At 45.6% G+C, this 21,571-nt stretch overlaps 1 protein-coding gene across 1 annotated transcript; it reads left to right on the forward strand.

Moving 5' to 3' along the window:
* The first annotated feature begins 3,629 nt into the window (after positions 1–3,629).
* MAPK13 (mitogen-activated protein kinase 13) lies at positions 3,630–19,065 on the forward strand. The gene is made up of 12 exons (XM_074936495.1): positions 3,630–3,914; positions 8,644–8,773; positions 10,346–10,404; positions 11,379–11,487; positions 12,959–12,988; positions 13,460–13,507; positions 14,437–14,551; positions 14,965–15,036; positions 15,560–15,639; positions 16,223–16,301; positions 18,156–18,332; positions 18,744–19,065. The coding sequence occupies exons 1-12, from the start codon at positions 3,796–3,798 to the stop codon at positions 18,821–18,823; spliced, it is 1,098 nt and encodes a 365-aa protein (XP_074792596.1). The 5' UTR covers positions 3,630–3,795; the 3' UTR covers positions 18,824–19,065.
* Positions 19,066–21,571: the final 2,506 nt, after the last annotated feature.

Below are 21,571 nucleotides of genomic sequence, written 5' to 3' on the forward strand. Positions count from 1 at the left end.
ATTCAATGAAATGGTAAACTCAAAACTTATGAAAGGAAATACTTTTTTACAAGATGTATACATAATCAGTCTGTGGAATTTATTGCAACTCGCTGTCATCAAGGCCCAAATAATAGGATATAAAGAAGGGGTTGATATTTATATGAATGAGAATAGCCACAGTAACATAAAATTTGTTTGGGATAAAACCTCTCCTGCTTCAGGGACAAACCACTACTTGATGATGATTTCCTTACGGGCAGGGGATTCTAGAATTGCCCACTCTGGAGTTCTTGGATCTTTGAATTACCTGGTGCTGAACTATAGGGACCATTGATCTGATCAACTTCCTGAGTTTCTATAACTATTTCTGGAGACCTTTTTAACTGAGGACTCATTATTATCATTCGGTACTACTCTTTCCTTCTCCCCACCTTTGATAGTTGTGTGGATTGTTCTTTTCATCTGTGGCAATTTTCCAAAATCTTTAGAAGAAACAGTTTGGTTTTTTTTTTTTTAATCTGAGAATAGCTCATTGTAGATTAGCACTTTTGATCCCATGCTTTCAAGGAGAAGTCAAATACAAAGTCCTTTAGTTTTACATTTTTGGTCTTTTCAGGTCCTTGCGCTGCCCTCCTGCTTTTCTAGGTAAGTTTCTTTCAAAAGTTGAAGGCAGCAGCTACCAAAATATGTTGTTGGGTTGTTTTTTTTTTTAACCACAGTAGTTACAGAATCCCTCTAAACAGGGAGGGATGAGAGCAGCTGAATGTATTTTGGCTGGTTGACACCTTCAGGGAACAAGATTTCCAGGAAAGTGTGTGTTCCAAAATTCCAGAGACTCCCTGAATTCCCACTGTTTGAGATTTTAAAACTCAAGGAGTGTGTCTGTAATGAAAATGTAACATACTTTACAAGTACTCGCACAAATGCTAACATGCCTTAAAAGTTTAAACACAGCATCTGTTTTTGTATATGTGAGGGGCAGTATTCCTCAACAGTGTGAAGAACAAATGAAGGGTAAGATAATGAGAATTCTAACAGAAGGGGCACCATCAAGACAAGATTCTAAGATTAAAACTCTAACCCGATTAAAATTCTAGGAACTGGAGAGTTTGGCACGCCTAATCTTAAACTCTGTAGCATGCTAACCTGAACCTAGGTTCCTGCTTATGCAAGGGGCAGAGAAGACCGTGTATAGCAGTTTACAGTCCCCTCAAGAGATGTATCTGAGGCTGGCTGCTGAAGGCACTCCACTCCAAATACAGTGAGTCTAGCTATGACCTTCAGGCTGTGGGTCTGCCAGCTTGTAGCCATATTAGATGCAGTCAACTAGTTCTCATCACTTCTCGGTTTTTCTGAGGCACTTATTAACATTCTATCTCAGAGGTGGTCAACCTGAGAATGAGCCAGAATTTACCAATTTACATTGCCAAAGAGCCACAGGAATACATCCGCAGCCCCCCATCAGCTCTTCCCCACCCCACCTCCCCACTTCCAGCGTCTCCCACGCACCAGCAGCCCCGTCGATCAGCGCCTCCCCCTCCCTCCCTGCACCTCCCAATCAGCTGTTTTGTGGCATGCAGGAGGCTCTGGGGTGGAGGGGGAGGAGTGAGGGCACGGCAGGCTCAGGGGAGGGGGTGGGAAGGGGACAGGGCCTGTGGCAGAGCCAGGGGTCGAGCAGTGAACACCGCCCGGCACATGGGGAAGTTGGCGCCTGTAGCTCCAGCCCCGGAGTCGGTGCCTAGACAAGAAGCCGCATATAAACTTCTGAAGAGCCGCATGGGGCTCCCGAGCCACAGGTTGGCCACCCCTGGTCTATCTAGATGTCGGGTATTCCTGATGAAAGTTAGTTATTAGTGTCTAAAGGTACTAAAAGCTGAGTCAACTTGAAGGGTTTTAGTTGGTTCCATTTAATAAGCCCCAATGCCCTTTTCACATCAAGCATCTAGCAAAGGCTCTGTCCTTTGCTAGATGAAATGTAGGTAAGATGACCGACTTGTTAAGATAAACTCCTTGGTTCCCTATGGAAGGTATTTTGGATGCACCCACAGCACCACCTTATCCTTCGGTGGATCATCCAGTAGATTATGAAGCTCCTTCATTATATACTGAAGTGTCTCATACCAGGAAAATGACTTACCATGTAAGATATATGGGCTTACTGGTCTGTAGTGACTCAAATTGACTCAACAACGTAAACTTGCTTCCCTTGCTCTCTGTATGGTTGGAGAGATGGGGATCTAGACTACAGGCACAAGGAAGAAAGGTTACAAAGTGTGGCTTTAGTCTCCTTAGCCTTTTTCTGGCCAAAGGAGAGCAAGTGTGCGGAAAGATATTTTAAATGGAGAAAATCTGACCTAGCATGGCAGTGCAGGATACAGGCTGAAGGGAAGAGTTGTGAAGGCATCAAGGATTGCTGTGAGCTGGGATGATCCAGGAAACTGTAAATGGCCCCTACTGTGCTCCTTCACTGACTGTGGTCAGAACTAACTCTGGAGTGCAGGAAGGAGCCTACTTGCTTGACTGAGGATACATATGATGCCTCTAAGGCTGTTTTAAAACCAGAGGTGGTTTCACCTGCCCTCTGCTGAAAGCAAAGACCCATGAACTCACCAGTGACACAATTACTGTTGCTTACTAACCTATTGAGGGATGGTCCTGTTTCATCCCATTGTTCTCTACAACCCTCTGTTCTGGAGAAGGTCCGTGTACTGTAGAAAATGGTATTTCCTCTTCTCCCCTTTCTCCCCTGTGTCACCCAGCATAAGTGAGCAGACCAGGTTCCCTATTGCCTTTTAGGTGCTTCAGTAGAAAAATTAAAAGCAAATGGTGGGGAAAAATAATGGGGAAATTACTGGGTGTTTTTAGAGGGGTGGAATCAGCTGCCCTATTATCTTCAATATTATTAGTTCAAAACTCTCCCTCTCTACAGGCAGCCCCAGCGTGAATGAGATCTGAACCTGCTCCCCTCCCTACAGGAATTGGCATGTGGAAACTGGTCAGCTTGAAATTAATGGAAGATGGGAGATTAAATACCTTTGAGGAGCTGACCCTTAGTTCTTCACTATGGTGATCAAGAATTCCCAAATACAAATTGTATATGGTTCCTTCCATTTAAGGCTCAAAAAGCACTTTACAAATAGAGTATGAGCCTCATTAGCACCCTGTGAGGTAGGTCAGTTTTACCCTCGTTATATACACCCGCACACCCTAACAGGGAAACCAAAGGGAATAGAAGTGATTTGATCAAGGTCACTGAGTTAGTGCTAGAGCTGGGAATAGACTCTAGGTTTCCTGTCTCTCAAAACAATCCTGATCTATCAAGGTACAGCTCCTTGATTTTTACAAGACCCATTTAACTGCATTAAGGGATTTTTAAATGAAGAAAATGTGTATTGGTGCACCAGGGTGGGCCCATATTCTCTCTTCCTAGGAAGCCAGAGAGTCTAGGGTGTTCCCTAGTTTTAACAGCAGTTTCCAATTCTGCATTTCGCCCAGGTGAGTTTGCTGCTTAGCTACTTGGACAGAGGAGGACTGTGTTCCCTGCTTCTGGTAGGGCCACCTCACAGGCACCTGTGTGAAGGCAGAGGTGTGTCTAGATTGAAACCTGATGCCTCATCCTTGGGCTAGTGTGGGGGTGGAGGGAGGAGGGACATGTTCCTTCACGCACACAGCTAATGAAGACAGAGAGAGAAACTGTCCAGGACTTACTTTCTCAGCTGAAAACAGGAACAAGGGGAGTCTTTTCACCTCTTTCCCCCATAAGTCTCACCCTAGCCCTGTGCTCTGGAGGAGTCAGTCCAGGGCCAAAAGAAGATGAGTTTAACCCGGCGCAAAGGTTTTTACAGGCAGGAAGTAAACAAAACTGTCTGGGAGCTGCCCAGAAGATATACCTCCCTCAATCCAGTGGGATCCGGGGCTTATGGCTCTGTCTGGTGAGTAGATCTTGGCCTTTCTTTTTTCAAGGGCCCTGGCAGGAAGGAATGGGGTAGGGGTATTTAAAGCATGGCTCACGGGAAGAAAACAGGAGAGGTGCCTCTTAGCTGTCCTCCATTGTGAAATAAATTTGTGTGTTAGATGAAGGTTTGTTTCCTGCCCGCCATACCTTAAGTCACTTTCAGCTTGAGCAGCTGTTCTGCTGTGTGTGTGTGTTTACTGCCTGAAGAGCTGGGCCTTCCTAGCTCTAAATTACTACATTTTGGGGAGAGGTTGCTGCTGTACCGATCACCCTCCAGGTGATGGAGTCTAGAGGCTCATCCCTTCTGTATGATTTTATTTGTTCAGTCCCTTGGTTTCCTCTCTCTCTGATGAACAGGACAGCCAGCCCCTGCTATGCTCTGTCCCAGGGGTAGGAACTAGGCAGAGCTAGTGGTAGCAGAAAAAACCAATGTTTCCAAGGTGACATTACTTCCCCCCCCCCAAACAATTTTGGGGCCTCTTGTTCCCCAAAGGGAAGATGGGATTCTGCTGCTGGTCCTATACCAATATCCTGGTTTAAACTAATCCAGCCCAGCCAGACTGGAACCTCTTGCCAGTTTAATGACGAATTCTGAGCTTAGGAAGGGACACGACAGACAGGAAAACAATGTATAGTCATTCAATCCAATCAGCTGGGCAAAGGCAGCTCACACAAAAATGAATGTATGGGGTCAGATTCTGCTCGGTTGCATGTGTGTAAATCTAGAGTAACTCCACTGACTTTAATGAGTTACCCTCAGTTTACATCCTTATGAAATCAGAATCTAGTCCATACACCAAAACACGAAGGCAAGAGAGAGATTTATTCCCTGTACTAGGTATTCTGCAGGAAATATCCTGCCTGATTGTCATTACCAGGGTCACATAATATATCTAGTACATAGCCCTGGGACCATTGGACTTGCACCCTGGTTAACTGTTTTTTGATGCATAAACAGGGTCGGAAAGATTTGTTTTCTCTACTTGTTTTTCATTTTAGACATATAGATTTTTGTCTACTTTAAAAGACAGCAGGTCCCTGGAGAAAGAGTAGAATTATGGCAGCACAAGAAGCAAAAGCGAGTCCCAGAAAGAAAGGGGGGTTTTCACTCTAATGGCTTGAAATAGTATTTTGGGTCATATCTATTTAACTTCAATAACCAACATTCTTTCTCCAAAATGTTCATCTTTGTTAAAGATTCAACATCTCTGCCACTTCACTTGCTATGTGCGTGCTCCTAATAGGCTTCTTCACCAAAATCAGGGAAAACCAGACTTAATATTCTTGACATTTGTAAAGATTAAAAAAAAAATTAAAAAGGAGGGTGAGAAATGATCCTTCCGGATCTTCTTTATAAAGCCTAAAGCAAGAAGAAAAACACAAACAAAATAAATCCTTTCCTGCTTGCTTTAAATAAAACCAGTCTCTAGCTCAGCTGATGTGGAAACTCCCAAAAAACAGCTGCTTGGTTGCCCTAAATGACATCCATTAGACTAAACTGGGTCGTGCCAGAACTCCCTGGATGACGAATACTTGCTGGTTTTGGTGCTGATATCTGGATGAAGCACAAGTGGAAGCTTGTGGAATTAGGATTTGCTGTCCCCTGCTGGGAACCGCTGGGATGTTTCTTTCTACAATAGTCCATATATTTGGGTTTCTTTAAAGCTCTATATGCTGTTACAGATACTTAAAATAGAAGCAAATAAAGCAAGTTACAAAAGCTTCCCCAATTGGCCCTGAAAAACGAATTCCTTTGTTAAAATAAAATATTTGTTTAATAATTGCTATAGCAGATTCACAAGTCTGTCTAGAGAGTTAGTTTTGATCAGGTTTGAGTAATTGAGTAATTCTGATGCAGATGCATCCAGAGGTGGTCTGACTACCTTTGCAGGTCAGCCAGGATCTTGGAAAATTGCTTGTCTGAACCATTAGCTATCATGCAACTATTGCAGTTTAGAAACAGTTATTTTGCATAGTGGTTCCCTCCGACCACCCTTGGAAATCCAAGATCCACTACTGGTCACCAGGGCAAGAACGGGGGCTGTAGCCAGTAAGTGTGTGTGGATGGGTGGTGGTAGGAAGTGACGCTTTCCTTTCAAAGGTGCTAAGAAGAGAAAAGGGACCATCTGGTTTCAAACAGGAAGTAGATATGGGATGAAGTGTGCAATGTGATAATGCTGAAATTCACGTGGGTTTGGTCACGCTGCACCACTAGGAGTCACAGCAGGAAAGACACGTTGATTTACAGCTCTCCAGTTTAATGAGCTGAGAGAGCAAGAATTGCAAAGTGGCGGGAAGTGCACAGCCCAACAAGAAGGCTTGGGCTGGAAAGCCCTGCCTTTCTCTGTCCCTTTAAGAGGCAGCAGCTGGAAGCTGTCAGCCGTAAAACACAGGCAACCTCTCACAGCCATCCAGGGTTGACTGGCTCAGCGAGGTGTGATGCAGTTCATTATGGAGGTGCCTCTTCAAATGCTTTCACCCTGAAAAGCACTGGGGAGAATCTGAAGAATCATAGCAGTCTCTGGACGGCTGCTGTTGATGGCTTTTCTTTCCATCCCTTTGCTGATTAAATAGAGGGCCTGCCTTCTCTGCAACTCTGCCACAGGATTTTGAGAGAAGAGGTGTCACTGAATTGCTTCATATGGAGAAATAAATAGGAACTATGACGAGGGGACCCTCTTGACAGCACGGGGCTAGGAGCTAAGAACTCCAAAGTGCTAATCTTGGTTTTGACACTGACTCCTGCTGTTGTCCTTTTTGCATCAATTTCATATCTATAGAATGGGGACAATACCTACCTTACCTTAGAGATTTGTTGTGAGCATTAATATAGTAATATTTATATATTTTTGAACATGAAAAGCATTTTCAAGTGCTAAATACTATTAACTATCTTAAAAAAAACACCTGTATACCAAATGTGTAGCACAAAATACTTTCGTGTTCAGAACACTTTACAAACATTATCAAATTAATGCATAGATTTTTAAAATTTTTTTTAAGGCTCTGAGAGATTACTGTGACCATCTAATCTGACCTTCTGCATAACACAAGCCAGAGAATTCCACCTGGTAATTTCTGCATCAAGCCTATCAGCTGTGTTTGAGTTAAAGCATATATTTTAGAAAGACATCCAAGTCTTGATTTTGAGACTTCAAATGAGAGAGAGAATCCACCACATCCCTAAGTAAGTTGTTCCAGAGGTTAAATAAAATACCTGCATTCACTCTCTCACACACACACACACACGCAGTTTGAGGTAGGCAGGTATTATTAGAGCTGAGTGGGAAACTGTTTTCTGTCCCCTGAAAATTACAGATTTCAAAAAAATTTCCCATCCTGAATGAGGATGAAAAGTCAAAAAATTTCACAAACCAGGGAAAAAAAATGGATTTTGGCGAATCGGCATATTCTGATTTTTAAAAAATGCTTTTTGAAAAAGTGCTATTATCCCCATATTACAGATCAGAAAACTAAGGCAGAGATTAAATGGCTCACAAATAATAAGATAGTGTGACCAGACAGCAAGTGTGAAAAATCAGGACAGGGGGTGGGGGTGGGGTAATAGGAGCCTATATAAGAAAAAGACCCAAAAAACCTATAAAATGGGACATCTCGTCACCCTATAATAAGATCACACTGTGAGTCAGTGCAGAGCTGGGAATATAGAACCTAGGATTCTTGACTTCCAGTCCTGTATTCTAACCACACACCCCATCTTGACCTTGTCGTCGGCTAGGGCTGGTATGCTCTTTGTCTGCCCTGCAGGCTATGCACTGGTTTTATTCAGAAATACTTGCAGCTCCAAAGATCCAGCATGCTGGGAAATCAACTCAAGCAGCATATCCTTTCCACACGGGGATGTTCAGGGATTCTTGCCCTTCCATTGCACTGGTCCACAGTGCAGTGGGGAGGGGAGGGGAGGACTGACTCTTCTTCTTCTTAGCGTGGCACGTGACCAGGATTCATCATCGAATTTGGTCCGCTGGTTGGATCATTAGCTTCCCCGGGCTGAGTACTGACTGGGAGTGCTGATCCATGGCCCCCAGGGCTGACCCTCTCCCAAGCAATAACAGCATCCTGATACAGATTCACTTTCTGTGAATCGCCATCTCCCCTCTCACAAAAAGCCCCTCCCACGTTCTTCTGTCCCCAAATTTCAGAAATCCTGAGCAGAAAGAGCATAAGAGCAGAGACTCAGCGGGGTTCTCAAGGGCCAGTTAGCTCAGAAGAGAACTGTGAGAAGTGGGTCTCAAAGAATCAGTGGAAGGACATAGTGTGTGGGTACAGGATTAGGATTAGCCCTGACCTCCAAGCATTTGTCTTCACATTACCCACCATTTCTCTAGCACCAGTACATCTTCATTGGCTGGCGCAATGGAGAAGTGCTACTGTAATCGACCATGAGCGTTTTAACCCCCCTGTCATCTAACCTCCCTCAGAGCAGATATAGCTGGTTAAAATCTTGGTAGCCGTGTGTTTATACCAGAGATGCAGTAGAAAAAAAATTGAAGTACAATGCTAGTGTCTACCAACTGCATTCCTTCCATGTACATTGCGGAAAGATCAAGGGAAAATGGCCCTTTTTCCTTGATCAGCTCCGCACTCCAGCATCCCTTCCTCTTAGGCCACTTGTTGGATTAACGTTGCATCATCCATGAAAACTCATTGCTTAACTCAGAACTGGTTTTATCTGTTTGCCACAGTTCAGCCATAGATAAGAAGACGGGGGAGAAAGTGGCCATCAAGAAGCTGTGCCGACCATTCCAGTCCGAGATCTTTGCCAAGAGATCGTACAGAGAGCTCATGCTGCTGAAACACATGCAACATGAGAACGTGAGTACCTGCCTCTCTCCATGCGGACACGAGAGAGAGAGAGGGCTACAGAGCTTCTCCCATTGAGTTACCAGAAGATCAAGTGATAGTGACTTTAGGGACAAAAGCCCTGATGTTTTTCCTGAAACTGCTGCAAGGTGGGCTTCGCTGCCAATCACTCCTGGGGGAATACTGTGCATGCCCAGAGTTTGTCCCCCACAGAAAAATGACTTTCTGATGGGGGAGCCACAAGAGCAGTCATGCAACCCTGCCCAGCAGTATGTTTCGGGTGCCCAGGGCCAGTAGAGAGGTAAATCACTGTGGGGTGGGGAGTGGGACTGGGAAGACCTGGCTGGTGGCTCATACCTTGCGCCGGGCTCAGCTACTAGTCCTGGCTGGGCTGGGGAGGACGGGACTTCCTCTTCCCCTGCACGGCATCTGGGGCTGGGTCAGACTCATCCTCAGATTTCTCCCCCAGTTGCAGAAAGCTGTGCAAACTCCACCCCCCGCTGTTTCTTGCACCCATTGTTCCTCAGCTGCAGGGGGAGGGATCCATGTACAGGGAACTGTTCCCCCATCTGTCCAATCCCCGTGCATCCAGACCCCCTCACACCCAGACCCTCCTGCCGAGCCTCACCCCTGCACTCAAACCCCCTCTGATGAGCCCCACTCCCCCAGCACCTGGACCCCAGCCAGCTGCACCCCCACTGAGCCCCCCACACCCAGACCCTCCCACTGAGCCCCAACCACTTTCATCTGGACCCCCCTGCAGGGTCCCATTACCGTTGCACCCAGAACCCCCCAACAAGCCCTTGTGCAGCCAGATCCCCCCGACACCTGGATCCCGCACTGAGCTGCCTGCACTCAGATTACCCAACACAGAACCCTCTCAAACCACACCTGGATCCCCCAACAATAAGCCCCTCCACTTGGATCCTGCATTGCTGAGCCTGCCTGTCTACACCTGGTGCACCTGGCATGGAGGGGCAGGGCACTGCAGTGTTTCTGGGGCAGGCCGGGTCCTTGCACTGTCAGGGTTGGGTACAGCTTCACCGCTGAGTCCATGTCTTGGTGGGAGGGGGAGCTGCACAGTGATCTCCCACCTCTGTGCAGCCAGTGGTCTGTGCTCCCCAGTGCCATGCTGGAAACTCCACATTTATTTGACAAAATCTGCAGAATTTTAAAATAGTGTGTGCAGAATTTTTATTGTTTTAACACAGAACTTAATTTTTTTGGGCACAGAATGCCCTAAGGAGTAGCCCATGGACACCCAGCCTGATGTAGAGGACCCCACCCTCTTTGGCGTGTAGAGGAGAATTCAGTTTCCATGTTCAGTTCCCAGTTCCAGGGGTTCTTTGTTGCTGCCACCCTGCCATTGCTCCAAGAGTGAAGTTGGACTTGGAGCACAGACAAATGTTCAGTCTGTTTGTAAGAGAGGAAATAGACTCTTGTCAACGGGCTTTAAGGCTAAATCCCTCACGTGGAATCCTAGTGTCATTGACCCGTGACTCTTGAGTTGCAAGCTGTTACAGAGAATACCGCTCTTCCAGGGTGTGTACTTTCCAGTCTTACATTTACCCACTTATCCTGTAGGTCATTGGGTTGCTTGATGTCTTCACCTCAGCCACCTCCTTCAATGGATTCCAGGACTTGTAAGTTTTTTGTGGGGCTTTTTACCAAGTGTTTTGCTTTTGCTATAGGTTCAGTCGTTGCCCAGGACAGTTGCAGATTTAGCACTTGAAGAAGGAAGTCTGTCATGCTGAGAAGCAATCCCATGAGTTGATTTGAAAAGGGGCCAATCTAAAGTCAGAGATCCCTAAATAAAATTCTATTAGGAAGGTCAGAAGCACAGATCAGTTCCAGTTGCTAAAATCCCTGAGAAAAATATAAGCAAGCAGCTCATACACCCCATATTCTGGGAGCATGGATCAGATGTATTGATTTATATAAGGTAAATATCAGAAACTGGTACCTAGATATAATGGTGATGGGCACATTAGACATTCCTAAGATCGAACGATACATATTAGCGTAGTGATTTATATGGCATGATGGTATAGTGAGGGCACAGGAACAATAACAAATTATTTGTCAGATCCTAGACTGATAGAATTTTAAATATCTATTTTTTTTCACCTTTTATGTTGATGTCTTTTTTTTCTTTTTTTGTCCCGGGAGAGGCTGGGCATTGCCTTCAGCTTGGATGGTGAAGCTGGACCAGCCAGGGTTGAGGCACTGTGGGAATAAGTCTGGGACCTGAGACAGCAGTTTTGAAAAATCCCCTTTAAAACTCCATAAGATATTTCAGACACCTGATTTGCCCATCGCTGATGATCGAAGACTTTAAAGCAATGAACAGCGCGTGCTCTCTCTCTCTCTCTCTCTCTCTCATATTCGGTATCTTGCAATGCGTACAATGCGGAGGACAGATTTTCCAAATTCAGGAGAGTAGAAATAACAATTTTCAGAGCAGGTAGCGACTTTAACTTCCTCACTGGTTGTCTTGGTAACCCAGAGACACATTAAGGCTTGCTGCAACTGATCTGATCTTCATAGTGAGAACAAGGCTAGCATGGCTCCCTGTGTTTTTCTCCTAGACTCAGGGACTTATCTTACTGCCTTTTAGCTACCTGGTGATGCCGTACATGCGGACAGATTTACAAAAGATCATGGGACATGAGTTCAGTGATGAAAAGATCCAGTACCTGGTCTACCAAATGCTGAAAGGTTTGAAGGTAGGTGGGTCTGGAATAGCCAAAAGCAAGAACTGGTTTCTGATTGAATCACCAAGTCTGCCTTAGGAGTAGTCTTCGCTCTGTATTATCCCTGAGTGGACCCTTAAATCATGGACAGACTAACCTGTAGGATCATCATCCTTATAATACAATTCATGTCTCCACACTTATCCATTGAAAAGTCATTTTTCCTTGTGAACTAATCTGGATCTACCACACGTCAATCGGAAGTACAGTTGGGCAGGAAACGGTTATCCCGTCCCATGAAACTTTGAGATTTCAAGTGTTTTCCTGGTCTGCAATGGGATGAAACTGAGATGTTTCAAAATTTTTGATGGAAAAACCAGAGAGAGAGCTCCCCACCCAGACTAGCCAATAGCCCAGTGTTAGGGCAGCTGTAACCACTGGGCTGTTGGCTCTTCTGGGGTAGGTGTCTCTCTCTGGTTTCCCATCCTGAGAAACTTTTGCTGACAGAAGTTTCATTGCAACTGATATGCTCCCGCAGAAAGATTTTGTTTTGACAAATTATTATTTGCTGACTCCAAAAAAGGGCTAATAGAAAAATTCCTGACCCACTTTCACTGAAAGCTTATACTTTTGAGGTATCAGAGGTGGCTTTGGTTTTTCATATTGGTCAGCAGGTGACTTAACCAATTCAATCCATCATAGGTCATGCAATTTCTTGCTAGGGAGGCAGTTGGCTTGCTCTATTCAACTCACCACAGCCCAAGATTCGTTAGCAAAACTATCGATGGTGGCAAGAGGCTTTTAGCAAGTGGAGCATCTGTTGGTTCCCTCATTCCATCTGCTTTTAGAGAAAACACATGGAACACAATTTCCTCAGTTATTATGAGCCAAGAATGTCCATTTTTAAACTGACTATGACAAAGTGGAAAGGTAAAAGACAACCCCTTATAACAATCTGAACTCTGAACTGTAGAACTAATGATTGACAATACTTCACACTAGACTGCCCTCCAGCTACAATTCTCACAGTGCTTTACGAGCATTAGGGACTTAAACTCCACAATGCCTCTTTCCCCAGATCACTGTGAAACCCAGATGGGGGAAACCAATGCACAAAGAGGTTAAATGACTTGCCCAAAATCGCGTCGTGAGCCTGTGGAGAGGTTAGACTAGAACCAATAGACTCTGTTTCCTTCCTATATGATTTGACAGGCAAAATAACCACAAATCATGCAATTTAGTGATTGCATTCCTTCTTACAATGAGCCCATACCTGCTCACTAGATAAGTTTGAGGCTTCTTGGGTTTCTTGCAGCAATTTTGTCTTCCTATTTGTGACCTGGGCTGTAGAGTCACAGAGTTGGGAGCGAGGATTTTGCAGAAGAAGAATGCGGGTTGCTTTGGTCTCAGTAGACAGGATCTGTTGCTAACATGTGTTTCTCCTATGGGGAAGTGAAAGATCTGCTTGCTGGTGATCACACTGTGGCTTCCCTTTTCATTGCAGTACATTCATTCTGCTGGAATCATTCACCGGGTAAGTTCATGTGCACTATTACTCTGCTTTTATTTCTGTTCTCTGAGAGAAGCATGACTCAGTCAGAAAGTTAACAGCTTCTCCCATAGCCTTGAACGTCATCTCACTAAGAGCCTTGGCCTTAAGTTCTCCCTAAACTAAGCCCCTCTTCCCTTTTGCTGCCTCATTCCCTTCCTACCTCTGTTGGCCTGGATTTGCTCTGCGGGCAATGCAGTATTTTGCAACAGGCCATGGAGCATTTTGTGATGCTTCCCGATTAATGAAAGATGCTTCAGAAAAGAAAATAGTCCTTGTAATACTCTGGGATGCTGAACTGTGTAGCAGGCATGTTGTCTCCACTGCTGTGGCAAGAGTGGATTTGGGATGCGATGATACAACCCACCAAAGGCCAAGCTGAGACTCGGCTGAGATTTACATTGTTGAATTGCAGTTCGCTTTGTGTACTGATTGCTCTGCTCTCGTTTGCTGCAGGACCTGAAGCCAGGCAATCTGGCTGTCAACGAAGACTGTGAACTAAAGGTAGGAACGAAGGTGCCACTTCACGGCTTGCGAAACATGCAGCGTGTTAGGTGGCTGGTGAACCACTCTGAGTCCGTGACTCCTGATGTTAACGCACCAGTGTGGTTCCCATTGCAGCCTGAGGCCCCTGTTCAGCAAGGTATTTAAGACCGTGTCTGTTGAATCAATGGGACTATTCATGTGCTTGAAGTTAGGACATGCTCCAGTACCTTGCTGAATCGGCCTGCGGCTGGAGCGAACATCCTGGCACTGGGTGCAGTTCCTACTGCACTCGGAAGTCCACAGCGATACCTTACAGAGACTCAACACGCTAGGGCCACATCTCTATTTGAAAAATAACCCAAGGATGATAACTGAGGGCAGCCACGGTTCCCCTGCGCTCCCATCGGCTAGAGCTGAGGACCTATTGTAGACACAGCCATTTTCAACTCCTGGTAGAAAAGGCTTGTTAGAGCCCCGGTGGAAGGAAGGGCCTGCTTTGCCGGGGATTGTTAAAAATGATTTGGCCCTGTCTATGCTAAAGGTCAGGCCAAAGCATTTCCAGCTCCTGCTGGAGGAATACTGGTAGCCACAGGACGTTTTCGGAGGAGAGGTGGGGTTGGAGAATGGCTTGGCTTAAAGGACGCAGAACAGTCCTGTGAAAAATAAGAACATATGTTTCAGGAAGGTGGTGATCCTATCAGTCACACACTACAGATTCCGTCTGTGGGGCTGCAGGCTACAACTGGTTTTGCAGCCTGGCTGTAATTTACAGTGCAATTAAGACAAACCCATTCGAACCATTGGCTGGGGTGGCTCTGGTGTAGCGGTGAGCCTATAGCTCTCTGATGGGATCCACTTCTTCATTTCCTCATGGAAACAGGTTTTCTTTTGCTTGCAGGATCTCTCTTTTCCTTCCCTCACCATCTCCCTCCTCCGTTGATCTGTAGATCTTGGACTTTGGCTTGGCGAGACACGCAGATGCTGAGATGACTGGCTATGTTGTGACGCGTTGGTACAGAGCACCAGAAGTCATTCTGAACTGGATGCATTACAACCAGACCGGTGAGTTAAATCCCTTCAGCTGTGGCTCTCTGGAGATCACCACTGCGATCCCCTCAGGAGGGTTAGTGTGGATCACACACAATCCTCCTCTTTTGGCAGTTAAGTAGAGGAGGAACAAAACGCACCTTATCTCCAGCAGCAGTTATGAGGCTCCTGGCTAATCAAACATCAGGAGACAGCTCCACCCAAAGCTGTCACCATTGGGAAAGCTGAAACCCAAGGTTGTAGTAACCCAGAAACTACAGCTGGTGGGAGAAGGGGATTGAAGGTGGGAGCAAAACCACGCCAATGACTAAATAACTCCGCAGACATTACTGTAGGTCCCCAAAGCAGGACAAGACCCCTGAACTGTTTCTCCTCCCTCTGCCGGCCTTGTTCTTTTCTCACGCTCCTCTCGGTTTCTTCCCGCGCAGTGGACATCTGGTCTGTTGGTTGTATCATGGCAGAAATGCTGACTGGGAAAACCCTGTTTAAAGGAAAAGATTGTATCCTTTCAAATTGGGGCAAACTCCTCTGGGATGGCCCAGAAGCCCTCTAGCTGTGCCTGAAAGGAGCGTTTACACAGGCATGAGAGGGTGGGGATACTGGGGGAGGAGGGTGTCAACTTGGTACACTGAGGTAAATTCTACCCCGTGTCCTCTTGCATGCATGCTGCCCTGACCAGTCAGTGGTGTTCTGTGCTGTGGGGAGGAGCAGAGGTTACCTGTGCAGGACCCCAAGCCCATTGCAGAACACAGCTCTGTGAGGGCTGCTTGCACGCCATGGCAGAAGGGGGCTGGAGCAGGCCCTGCGGATGCACACATCCAGCCACCAAAGCCTGCATAGGGAGGTCACAGCAGCTGGGAGCTATTGCAGCTCTGACTCTGCATTAGGAGTCCCGGAGCCATTTGGAGTAAAGATTCATTCTCCTCAATCCTCACAGACCTTCCTAGCCACACAGCCAGCCTACTTGGGCTGTTGGCTAGGTCCAAGATTTGGCCCTAAATAACCTTTAACTCAGCCTGCCAGATCTAGATCAGCTGACCCAGATCTTGAAAGTAACTGGACTCCCAGGAGAGGAGTTTGTGCAGAAACTGGAGGACAAAGCGGTAAGGAAAACACTGTGCCTAGGGCTGTACTTCTGAATGCATTGCTGTGGAAACCCCATGAAAATAAGTTATTTTTACATTGTCTTTGACATGTGCATGCGTGTGGTTTTTAGTAACATAAATCATCCTGCCAAGGCATTGGCCTTGGCATCTATCCCTGCCAGTGGCACCTCCAAAGCATTTGACTTTAAAAGAAAGTCCTATTTACCAGTGAGGCAAAGTATTCCTTTCAAGGGGGTGGATGGAGAACGTAGGAGTTGAGTCAGGACTCCTTGGTTCTGGGCCAGAGGCAGCTGGCGACTCATTGTGTGACCTCGGGCAGATCATTCCACCTCTCTGTAACCCAGTTGAGCCCTCTGTAAGATTGGGATATTTTTGTACCTCACAGGGGTGTTGTAGGGCTCTCTTATTTGTAAAAAAACCAAAACAGTTCCTCACATGAAAGAGGCGCATAGAAATGTGGAGTCTTGGATATTTTACTACTATCCTGCTCATCTAGGCATGGACCTGATGGACTTTTCTACAGTCCCCTTTGTCTGACTGCAGCAAGTTTGTATTCTGTGCATTCCTCTCTCTCTTTCAGGCTAAGAAGTATATCCAGTCCCTTCCCAAGATTCCCAAAATGGATTTATCCCGGCTTTTCTCCAAAGCCAATCCTCTGGGTAAGTCCTCTTCAGTATTTCTCCCACGCCACTTCCAGTCCATTATAAGGCAGATGGTCACACTGTTCATGGACTCCAGGACTTTTCCTCCCTGACTTCTTGCTACCTCCCCTTCAGGGGCTAATGATGTTTCTCTTGCTGGCCAGCCCTTTCCACAGGGGCTGAAGATACTTACAATTACATGGAAAAACAATTATTATTGACATTAAAATAGCAATTACTTGCTCTTCTTTGCTCTCTCCCTTCCCCTGCCCTTAAAATAAGATCCAGGACTTTTGGCACTTTTTCCCAAACTTGTGAATTTTTTGCCATGACTGCGAACCCAGCCTTAGTCATAAATATCTCTCAGCCCCATAGTGCTGTGGTGGTGAGGAGAATGGGACTGACCTAAGTGCAGAATGTTAGTCCATCTGGAGACTTCTGTGGCACCTCTTCCAAGCTCACTTTTTCCTGCAGTCAAAGGAACCTAGTTCTATGAGCAAATTGAGATGGAAACTTCTGGTCTTACACACACTTATGAGGACAGGATGGAGACACACCAGCGAAAGGAAGACAATCCTATACAAACCCAGTTCACTTTGGTTTCCCAGAATCCAGAGGTCATTAGATCATGGCTGGCGTCATTAGATTTACTGAACTGAAGGCCACATTTGCCTTAAGTCAGGAGCTTGAGGGTCACACCTAATTTGCTTAAAATGGAGCAGATGGCACCTGCACTCATCATTCATGTACAGCTCACAGCATGTGATGCTCCCTCGTAAGCCAAGCGGCATGGCTTCTTGTCCGAAGAGAGACATTATGTAATGGAGCCTGGAGAATGCAGTTTCCCACACCTTCCTATGGAACAAGGCCAGGAACTGATCACAGTGTAGAACTCTCTGGGCCCCAGTTGGCCAGTGGAATGTACCTTGGCCACAACTGAGCTCCAGGATCAAGTTGCCTAGAGCAAACCGGGCGGTATCCATGTTATGCCTCTTTCCTTTGTTCTTTTCCCAGACCCAAGGCAGCGTGATCTCTGGCAAGGGGCACAGAGAGTTGCATACACTGCTTCAGCCACCTTTTACCAGGGAAAGTATATGAATCACTTCCCAACTGCGTATCAGATATCTGGACATTTTGATACAAAGTTGGTAACTGAAATTTGTTTACGCATTCATGGTAAAAAGTAAGCCTCCTACAACGAACTGTTTCCCCTCATAGGTCATAGGTGTGGGTAAGCAGAATTCTACCAAACTCTGAAACATTAAAGCAGTAAAACCAAGAAGGAAATCAGCCTGCCTTTGGCGTTTCCTGCTTTCCTGTTTACCAAGCCTAGTATAGATTACTTTATAGATTATTTGGGTGGCTTATATTCGCTTTGTAAAATACTTTTGACCCCCCTGCACAACTCAGATTGGAACTGAAAGAATTTTAAACTTAAAGTCACTTCTCACTATTGATGTCCTTGAAGCACACTTGGTTTCAACAATGAAGCTAGATAGCTCTGTTTTACTCTTCCCTCCCTAATTTTCAATAACTTGCATGAGGTTATGTTTGGGTTCGCAACACTGCAGGGGAAAGCTTAAATGACAGAAAAAACCCTTGAAACTGTGAAACATTTCTTCTTTTTGTGTTTTGTATCCCTTCCCCTTTCAATTCTTTCAAACAAAATTTAAGTTTGGGGTATAAACTAGCTGATATTTGGCCTGTTTATTTTACTGCCTCTGTACTGATGGGGACTTCTGCCCACTAGAAACCCATTATATTCTTGGATGCTAGGAGGATGAGCCCCAAGGTCCTCACAGACTTTATGTGCAGGACATCCTAAATATCACTGCTTCACTCACCTAGCCAAGTATTCCCATCCTTCTGCAGCAGTGGACCTGCTCGACAAGATGCTGCAGCTGGATGTGGGAAAGCGTCTCACAGCCACAGAAGCTCTGGCCCATGCATATTTTGACCAATTCCGAGACGTTGAGGAGGAGACGGAGGCCCAGCAGTCCTACGACGATTCCTTGGAGCACGAGAAGCTTTCCATGGATGAGTGGAGAAGTAAGACGTTGAACTTCTATGGGTTGCCGTCAGTCTGTCAGTACCTTGTGTGGAACTTCCTAGCCCCTCCCACTGTCCTGTACGTACCTTCTGAGTATGCCTGATGTCACCCCCATGCCCATATGCTGCCCCCTACACACATGCTGCCGATGTAGAGTAATGCCCATCCTCTTCCCCTAGCCTCTAAGCACACGTTGAAGATACCTTTTGCCTACATCTTTCCAACACTGAGCTATATTTTATCCTTTCTCCTCCTTTCAGCCTCCACGTGATGTCCCCCTACATCTGAAATTTGCCCCCAGCTCTTATGTGCCTTTATGCTTACGCTCTCTTTAACACCCTCTAGAATCATGTGACAGTATTATTTTAAATATGCTATTGATATTCATTATCATGTTGTTCATTTTCCAGGGCATACTTACCATGAGATTCAGTCCTTCAGCCCGATTGCCCGGAAGGACTCCAAGAGGCGGAGTGGTATGTCACTGTAGTGGCTGAGCCGGCCAAGGTTGGGGCTCACTCCCTCTGCTGGGTCACCAAGGAGGATGCCTATCAGGATTTGAACCACCCCAGAGCCAGATATTTATCAGCATGGGGGTGTGGAACTTCTGTACATGTGTGGAACAGAAGGATGTTGAATACCCAAGAGCGTTGGGCTTTGTCCTGTGGGAGGAAACTGCACCAGATACATCTTTCAGTGCCAAAGATTAATGTATTTCTCATTAAAACCTCAAGTAGTAGAATTGTACCTGGTGTTTTTGTTTTCTTACTCATTTGCACCAGTTTTTAATTGGCTCTCAGCTTGGTTTTCAAGAGTTTGGGTCATACACGCCAAGTTTCTAATCTGCTCTGCCCAGGCTCCACCCCCACTCCACCCCTTCCTCCAAGGCCCCACCCCCACTCTGCCCTGCCCTGTCCACTCCCCTGAGCATGCTGTGCCCTCGCTCCTTCCGCTTCCCCTCTAGCACCTCCTGACGCTATGAAACAGCTGATCTGCGGCAGCCATGAGGCGCTGGGAGGGAGGGGGAGAAGGTGCTGATCGGTGGGGCCTGCTGTTGGGCAGGAGGTGCTGGGGGGAGGTTCTGGTAAGGGAGCTGCTTGGGGGTGCTCAGCACCCACCATTTTTCCCCCGTGGGTGCTCGAGCCCTGGAGCGCCCACGGAGTAGGTGCCTATGGTTCGGGTGTTTCAGTGGGTCCTTCTCACTGTTCCTTCAGTGTCCTATTTGCTGCTTTTCCAGTTCTTCTAGAAAAGCAGTTAGGACTTTTGCAGGTGGCATCACAGTGAGTCAGGCAGGAAAACGGAGTTTATTTGAGAGGCCAGCCAGCAGGGTTACTCATTAGAGAGAGGGACAGGAAGTCAGAACCGATGGGTTCTACCACAAACTCCTTATGTGAATGTTGGCAAGATCCTTAATACTGAGTTTCCAGAAATGGCCTCTAATTTTGGGTCCCTCTATTCTTCGGTTTCCAACTGCAGACACCTTAACCAAATTGTTTGAACTTGGGTGTTTACGTTTAGGCACCAAAATCGAAGTGGCCTAATATTCAGAAGTGCTCTGAGATCAACCTCAAATGAAGAGTACTGCATAAGTACAAAGAACTGTTTTGTCTCCCATTAATGGTTCTGTAACAGATGTAAAAGTAGGTTTTGTTCTTTAAAGTGATGCAATATATAGGTATAGAGGAAAAAACTGACAAAATGCATTTATTGAATTGTTATATATTTGAATCTTTTTACACAGAGTTAGAAAGAAATTCAAAACGTTATTTTTTTAATTCATGCAGTTGGCAGCCTGGAGGGATCTTCGTAGCTAAGCCAGGTTTTTCAATGTAGCATCAAAAAGTGCAGGGATTAGTTCTTGGCTCTATGCTATTTAACGTTTTTTATCTATGACCTGGAAGATCACATAAAACCATAACTGATGAAATCTGCAGATGACACACAACTTGAGGGAGTGGTAAATAATGAAGAGGACAGGTCACTGATTCAGAGTGATCTGGGTTGCTTTGTAAACTGGATGCAAGCAAACAATGTGCATTTTAATAAGGCTAAATGTAAATGTATACGTCTAAAACCAAAGAATATAGGCCATACTTACGGGATGGGGAGCTCTCTCCTGGGAAGCGGTGACTCTGAAAAAGATTTGGGGTCATGGTGGACAACAGGTTGAACATGAGGTCATCGTGTGATGCTGCAGCCTAAAGAGCTAACGCAATCCTGAGGTACATAAACAGAGGACTCTCCAGTAGGAGTAGAGAGTTTTTTTTCCCTCAGTATTTGACACTGGTGTTGGGATACTATGTCCACCTCCGGTGCCCACAGTTTAAGAAGGATGTGGATAAACTGAAGAGGGTTCAGAGAGAACCACAAGAATGGTTAAAGGATTAGAAAACATGCCTTGTAGTGTGAGATTCAAAGAGCTCAATCTGTTTATTTTAACAAAGAGAAGGTTAAGGGGTGACTTGATCGTAGTCGGTAAGTACTTACACGGGGAACAATATTTAATAATGGGCAGCATAGGAGAAACCCACGTTCACCCAATACTGTGAGATCCCAGCCCTGGAATCCTAAACAACAGAGTTGTCTAGCTCCAGTCACTCCATCCCTGGAATCTCTCCCCTCTCTGACTACAGGCTGCCCTTCTGTCCCAGCAGGACTGGCTCAGAGGCACATGTTCCTGTCACATGACCCTTGTATTCTCATTCTGTCCACCTGGCACAGGTGAGGCTGAGCCTTTATCCTCTTAAGGGGCCAGCTCATCCTGTGATGCTAAGGAAAATTTAAGCCAAATATCAGGAAACACTTCCTGACAGCCAGATGTGTTCAGCTATGGAATTGGCTCCAAGGGAAGCAGTGGAAACTGCACCATTTGGGGATAAAGTTCTAGAAATTATATTGCACGAATAATCCAGTCTAAGCAGGGGAATGAAGAAAATGATCCTTGACCATCTTGTTTAAAGATTTTAGCTTCTTGGTATTAAATTAACTCTCTATTTCAGAATCATTTTTAAAAACAGCATTAAAAATATTCCACATAAAAATAGTACTGTCCAAGTTTTTTTTTCTCCCTTGAATGGATTAAAACTTTTTAGACTCCCTTTCCCGCACTTTCCTGTAGGGTTTTGTATTTCTCATTCGTATAAATAAATTCAAATACATTCCGTTTGCCAAATAACTCTTGGCAGCCACAATAAATTGCCTCTTTATGAGTTACAAGGCTTGAATGGGATGAGAACAG

This window comes from Natator depressus, chromosome 21 (genome assembly GCF_965152275.1).
Source record: "Natator depressus isolate rNatDep1 chromosome 21, rNatDep2.hap1, whole genome shotgun sequence".
NCBI classification, from domain to species: Eukaryota; Metazoa; Chordata; order Testudines; family Cheloniidae; genus Natator; species Natator depressus.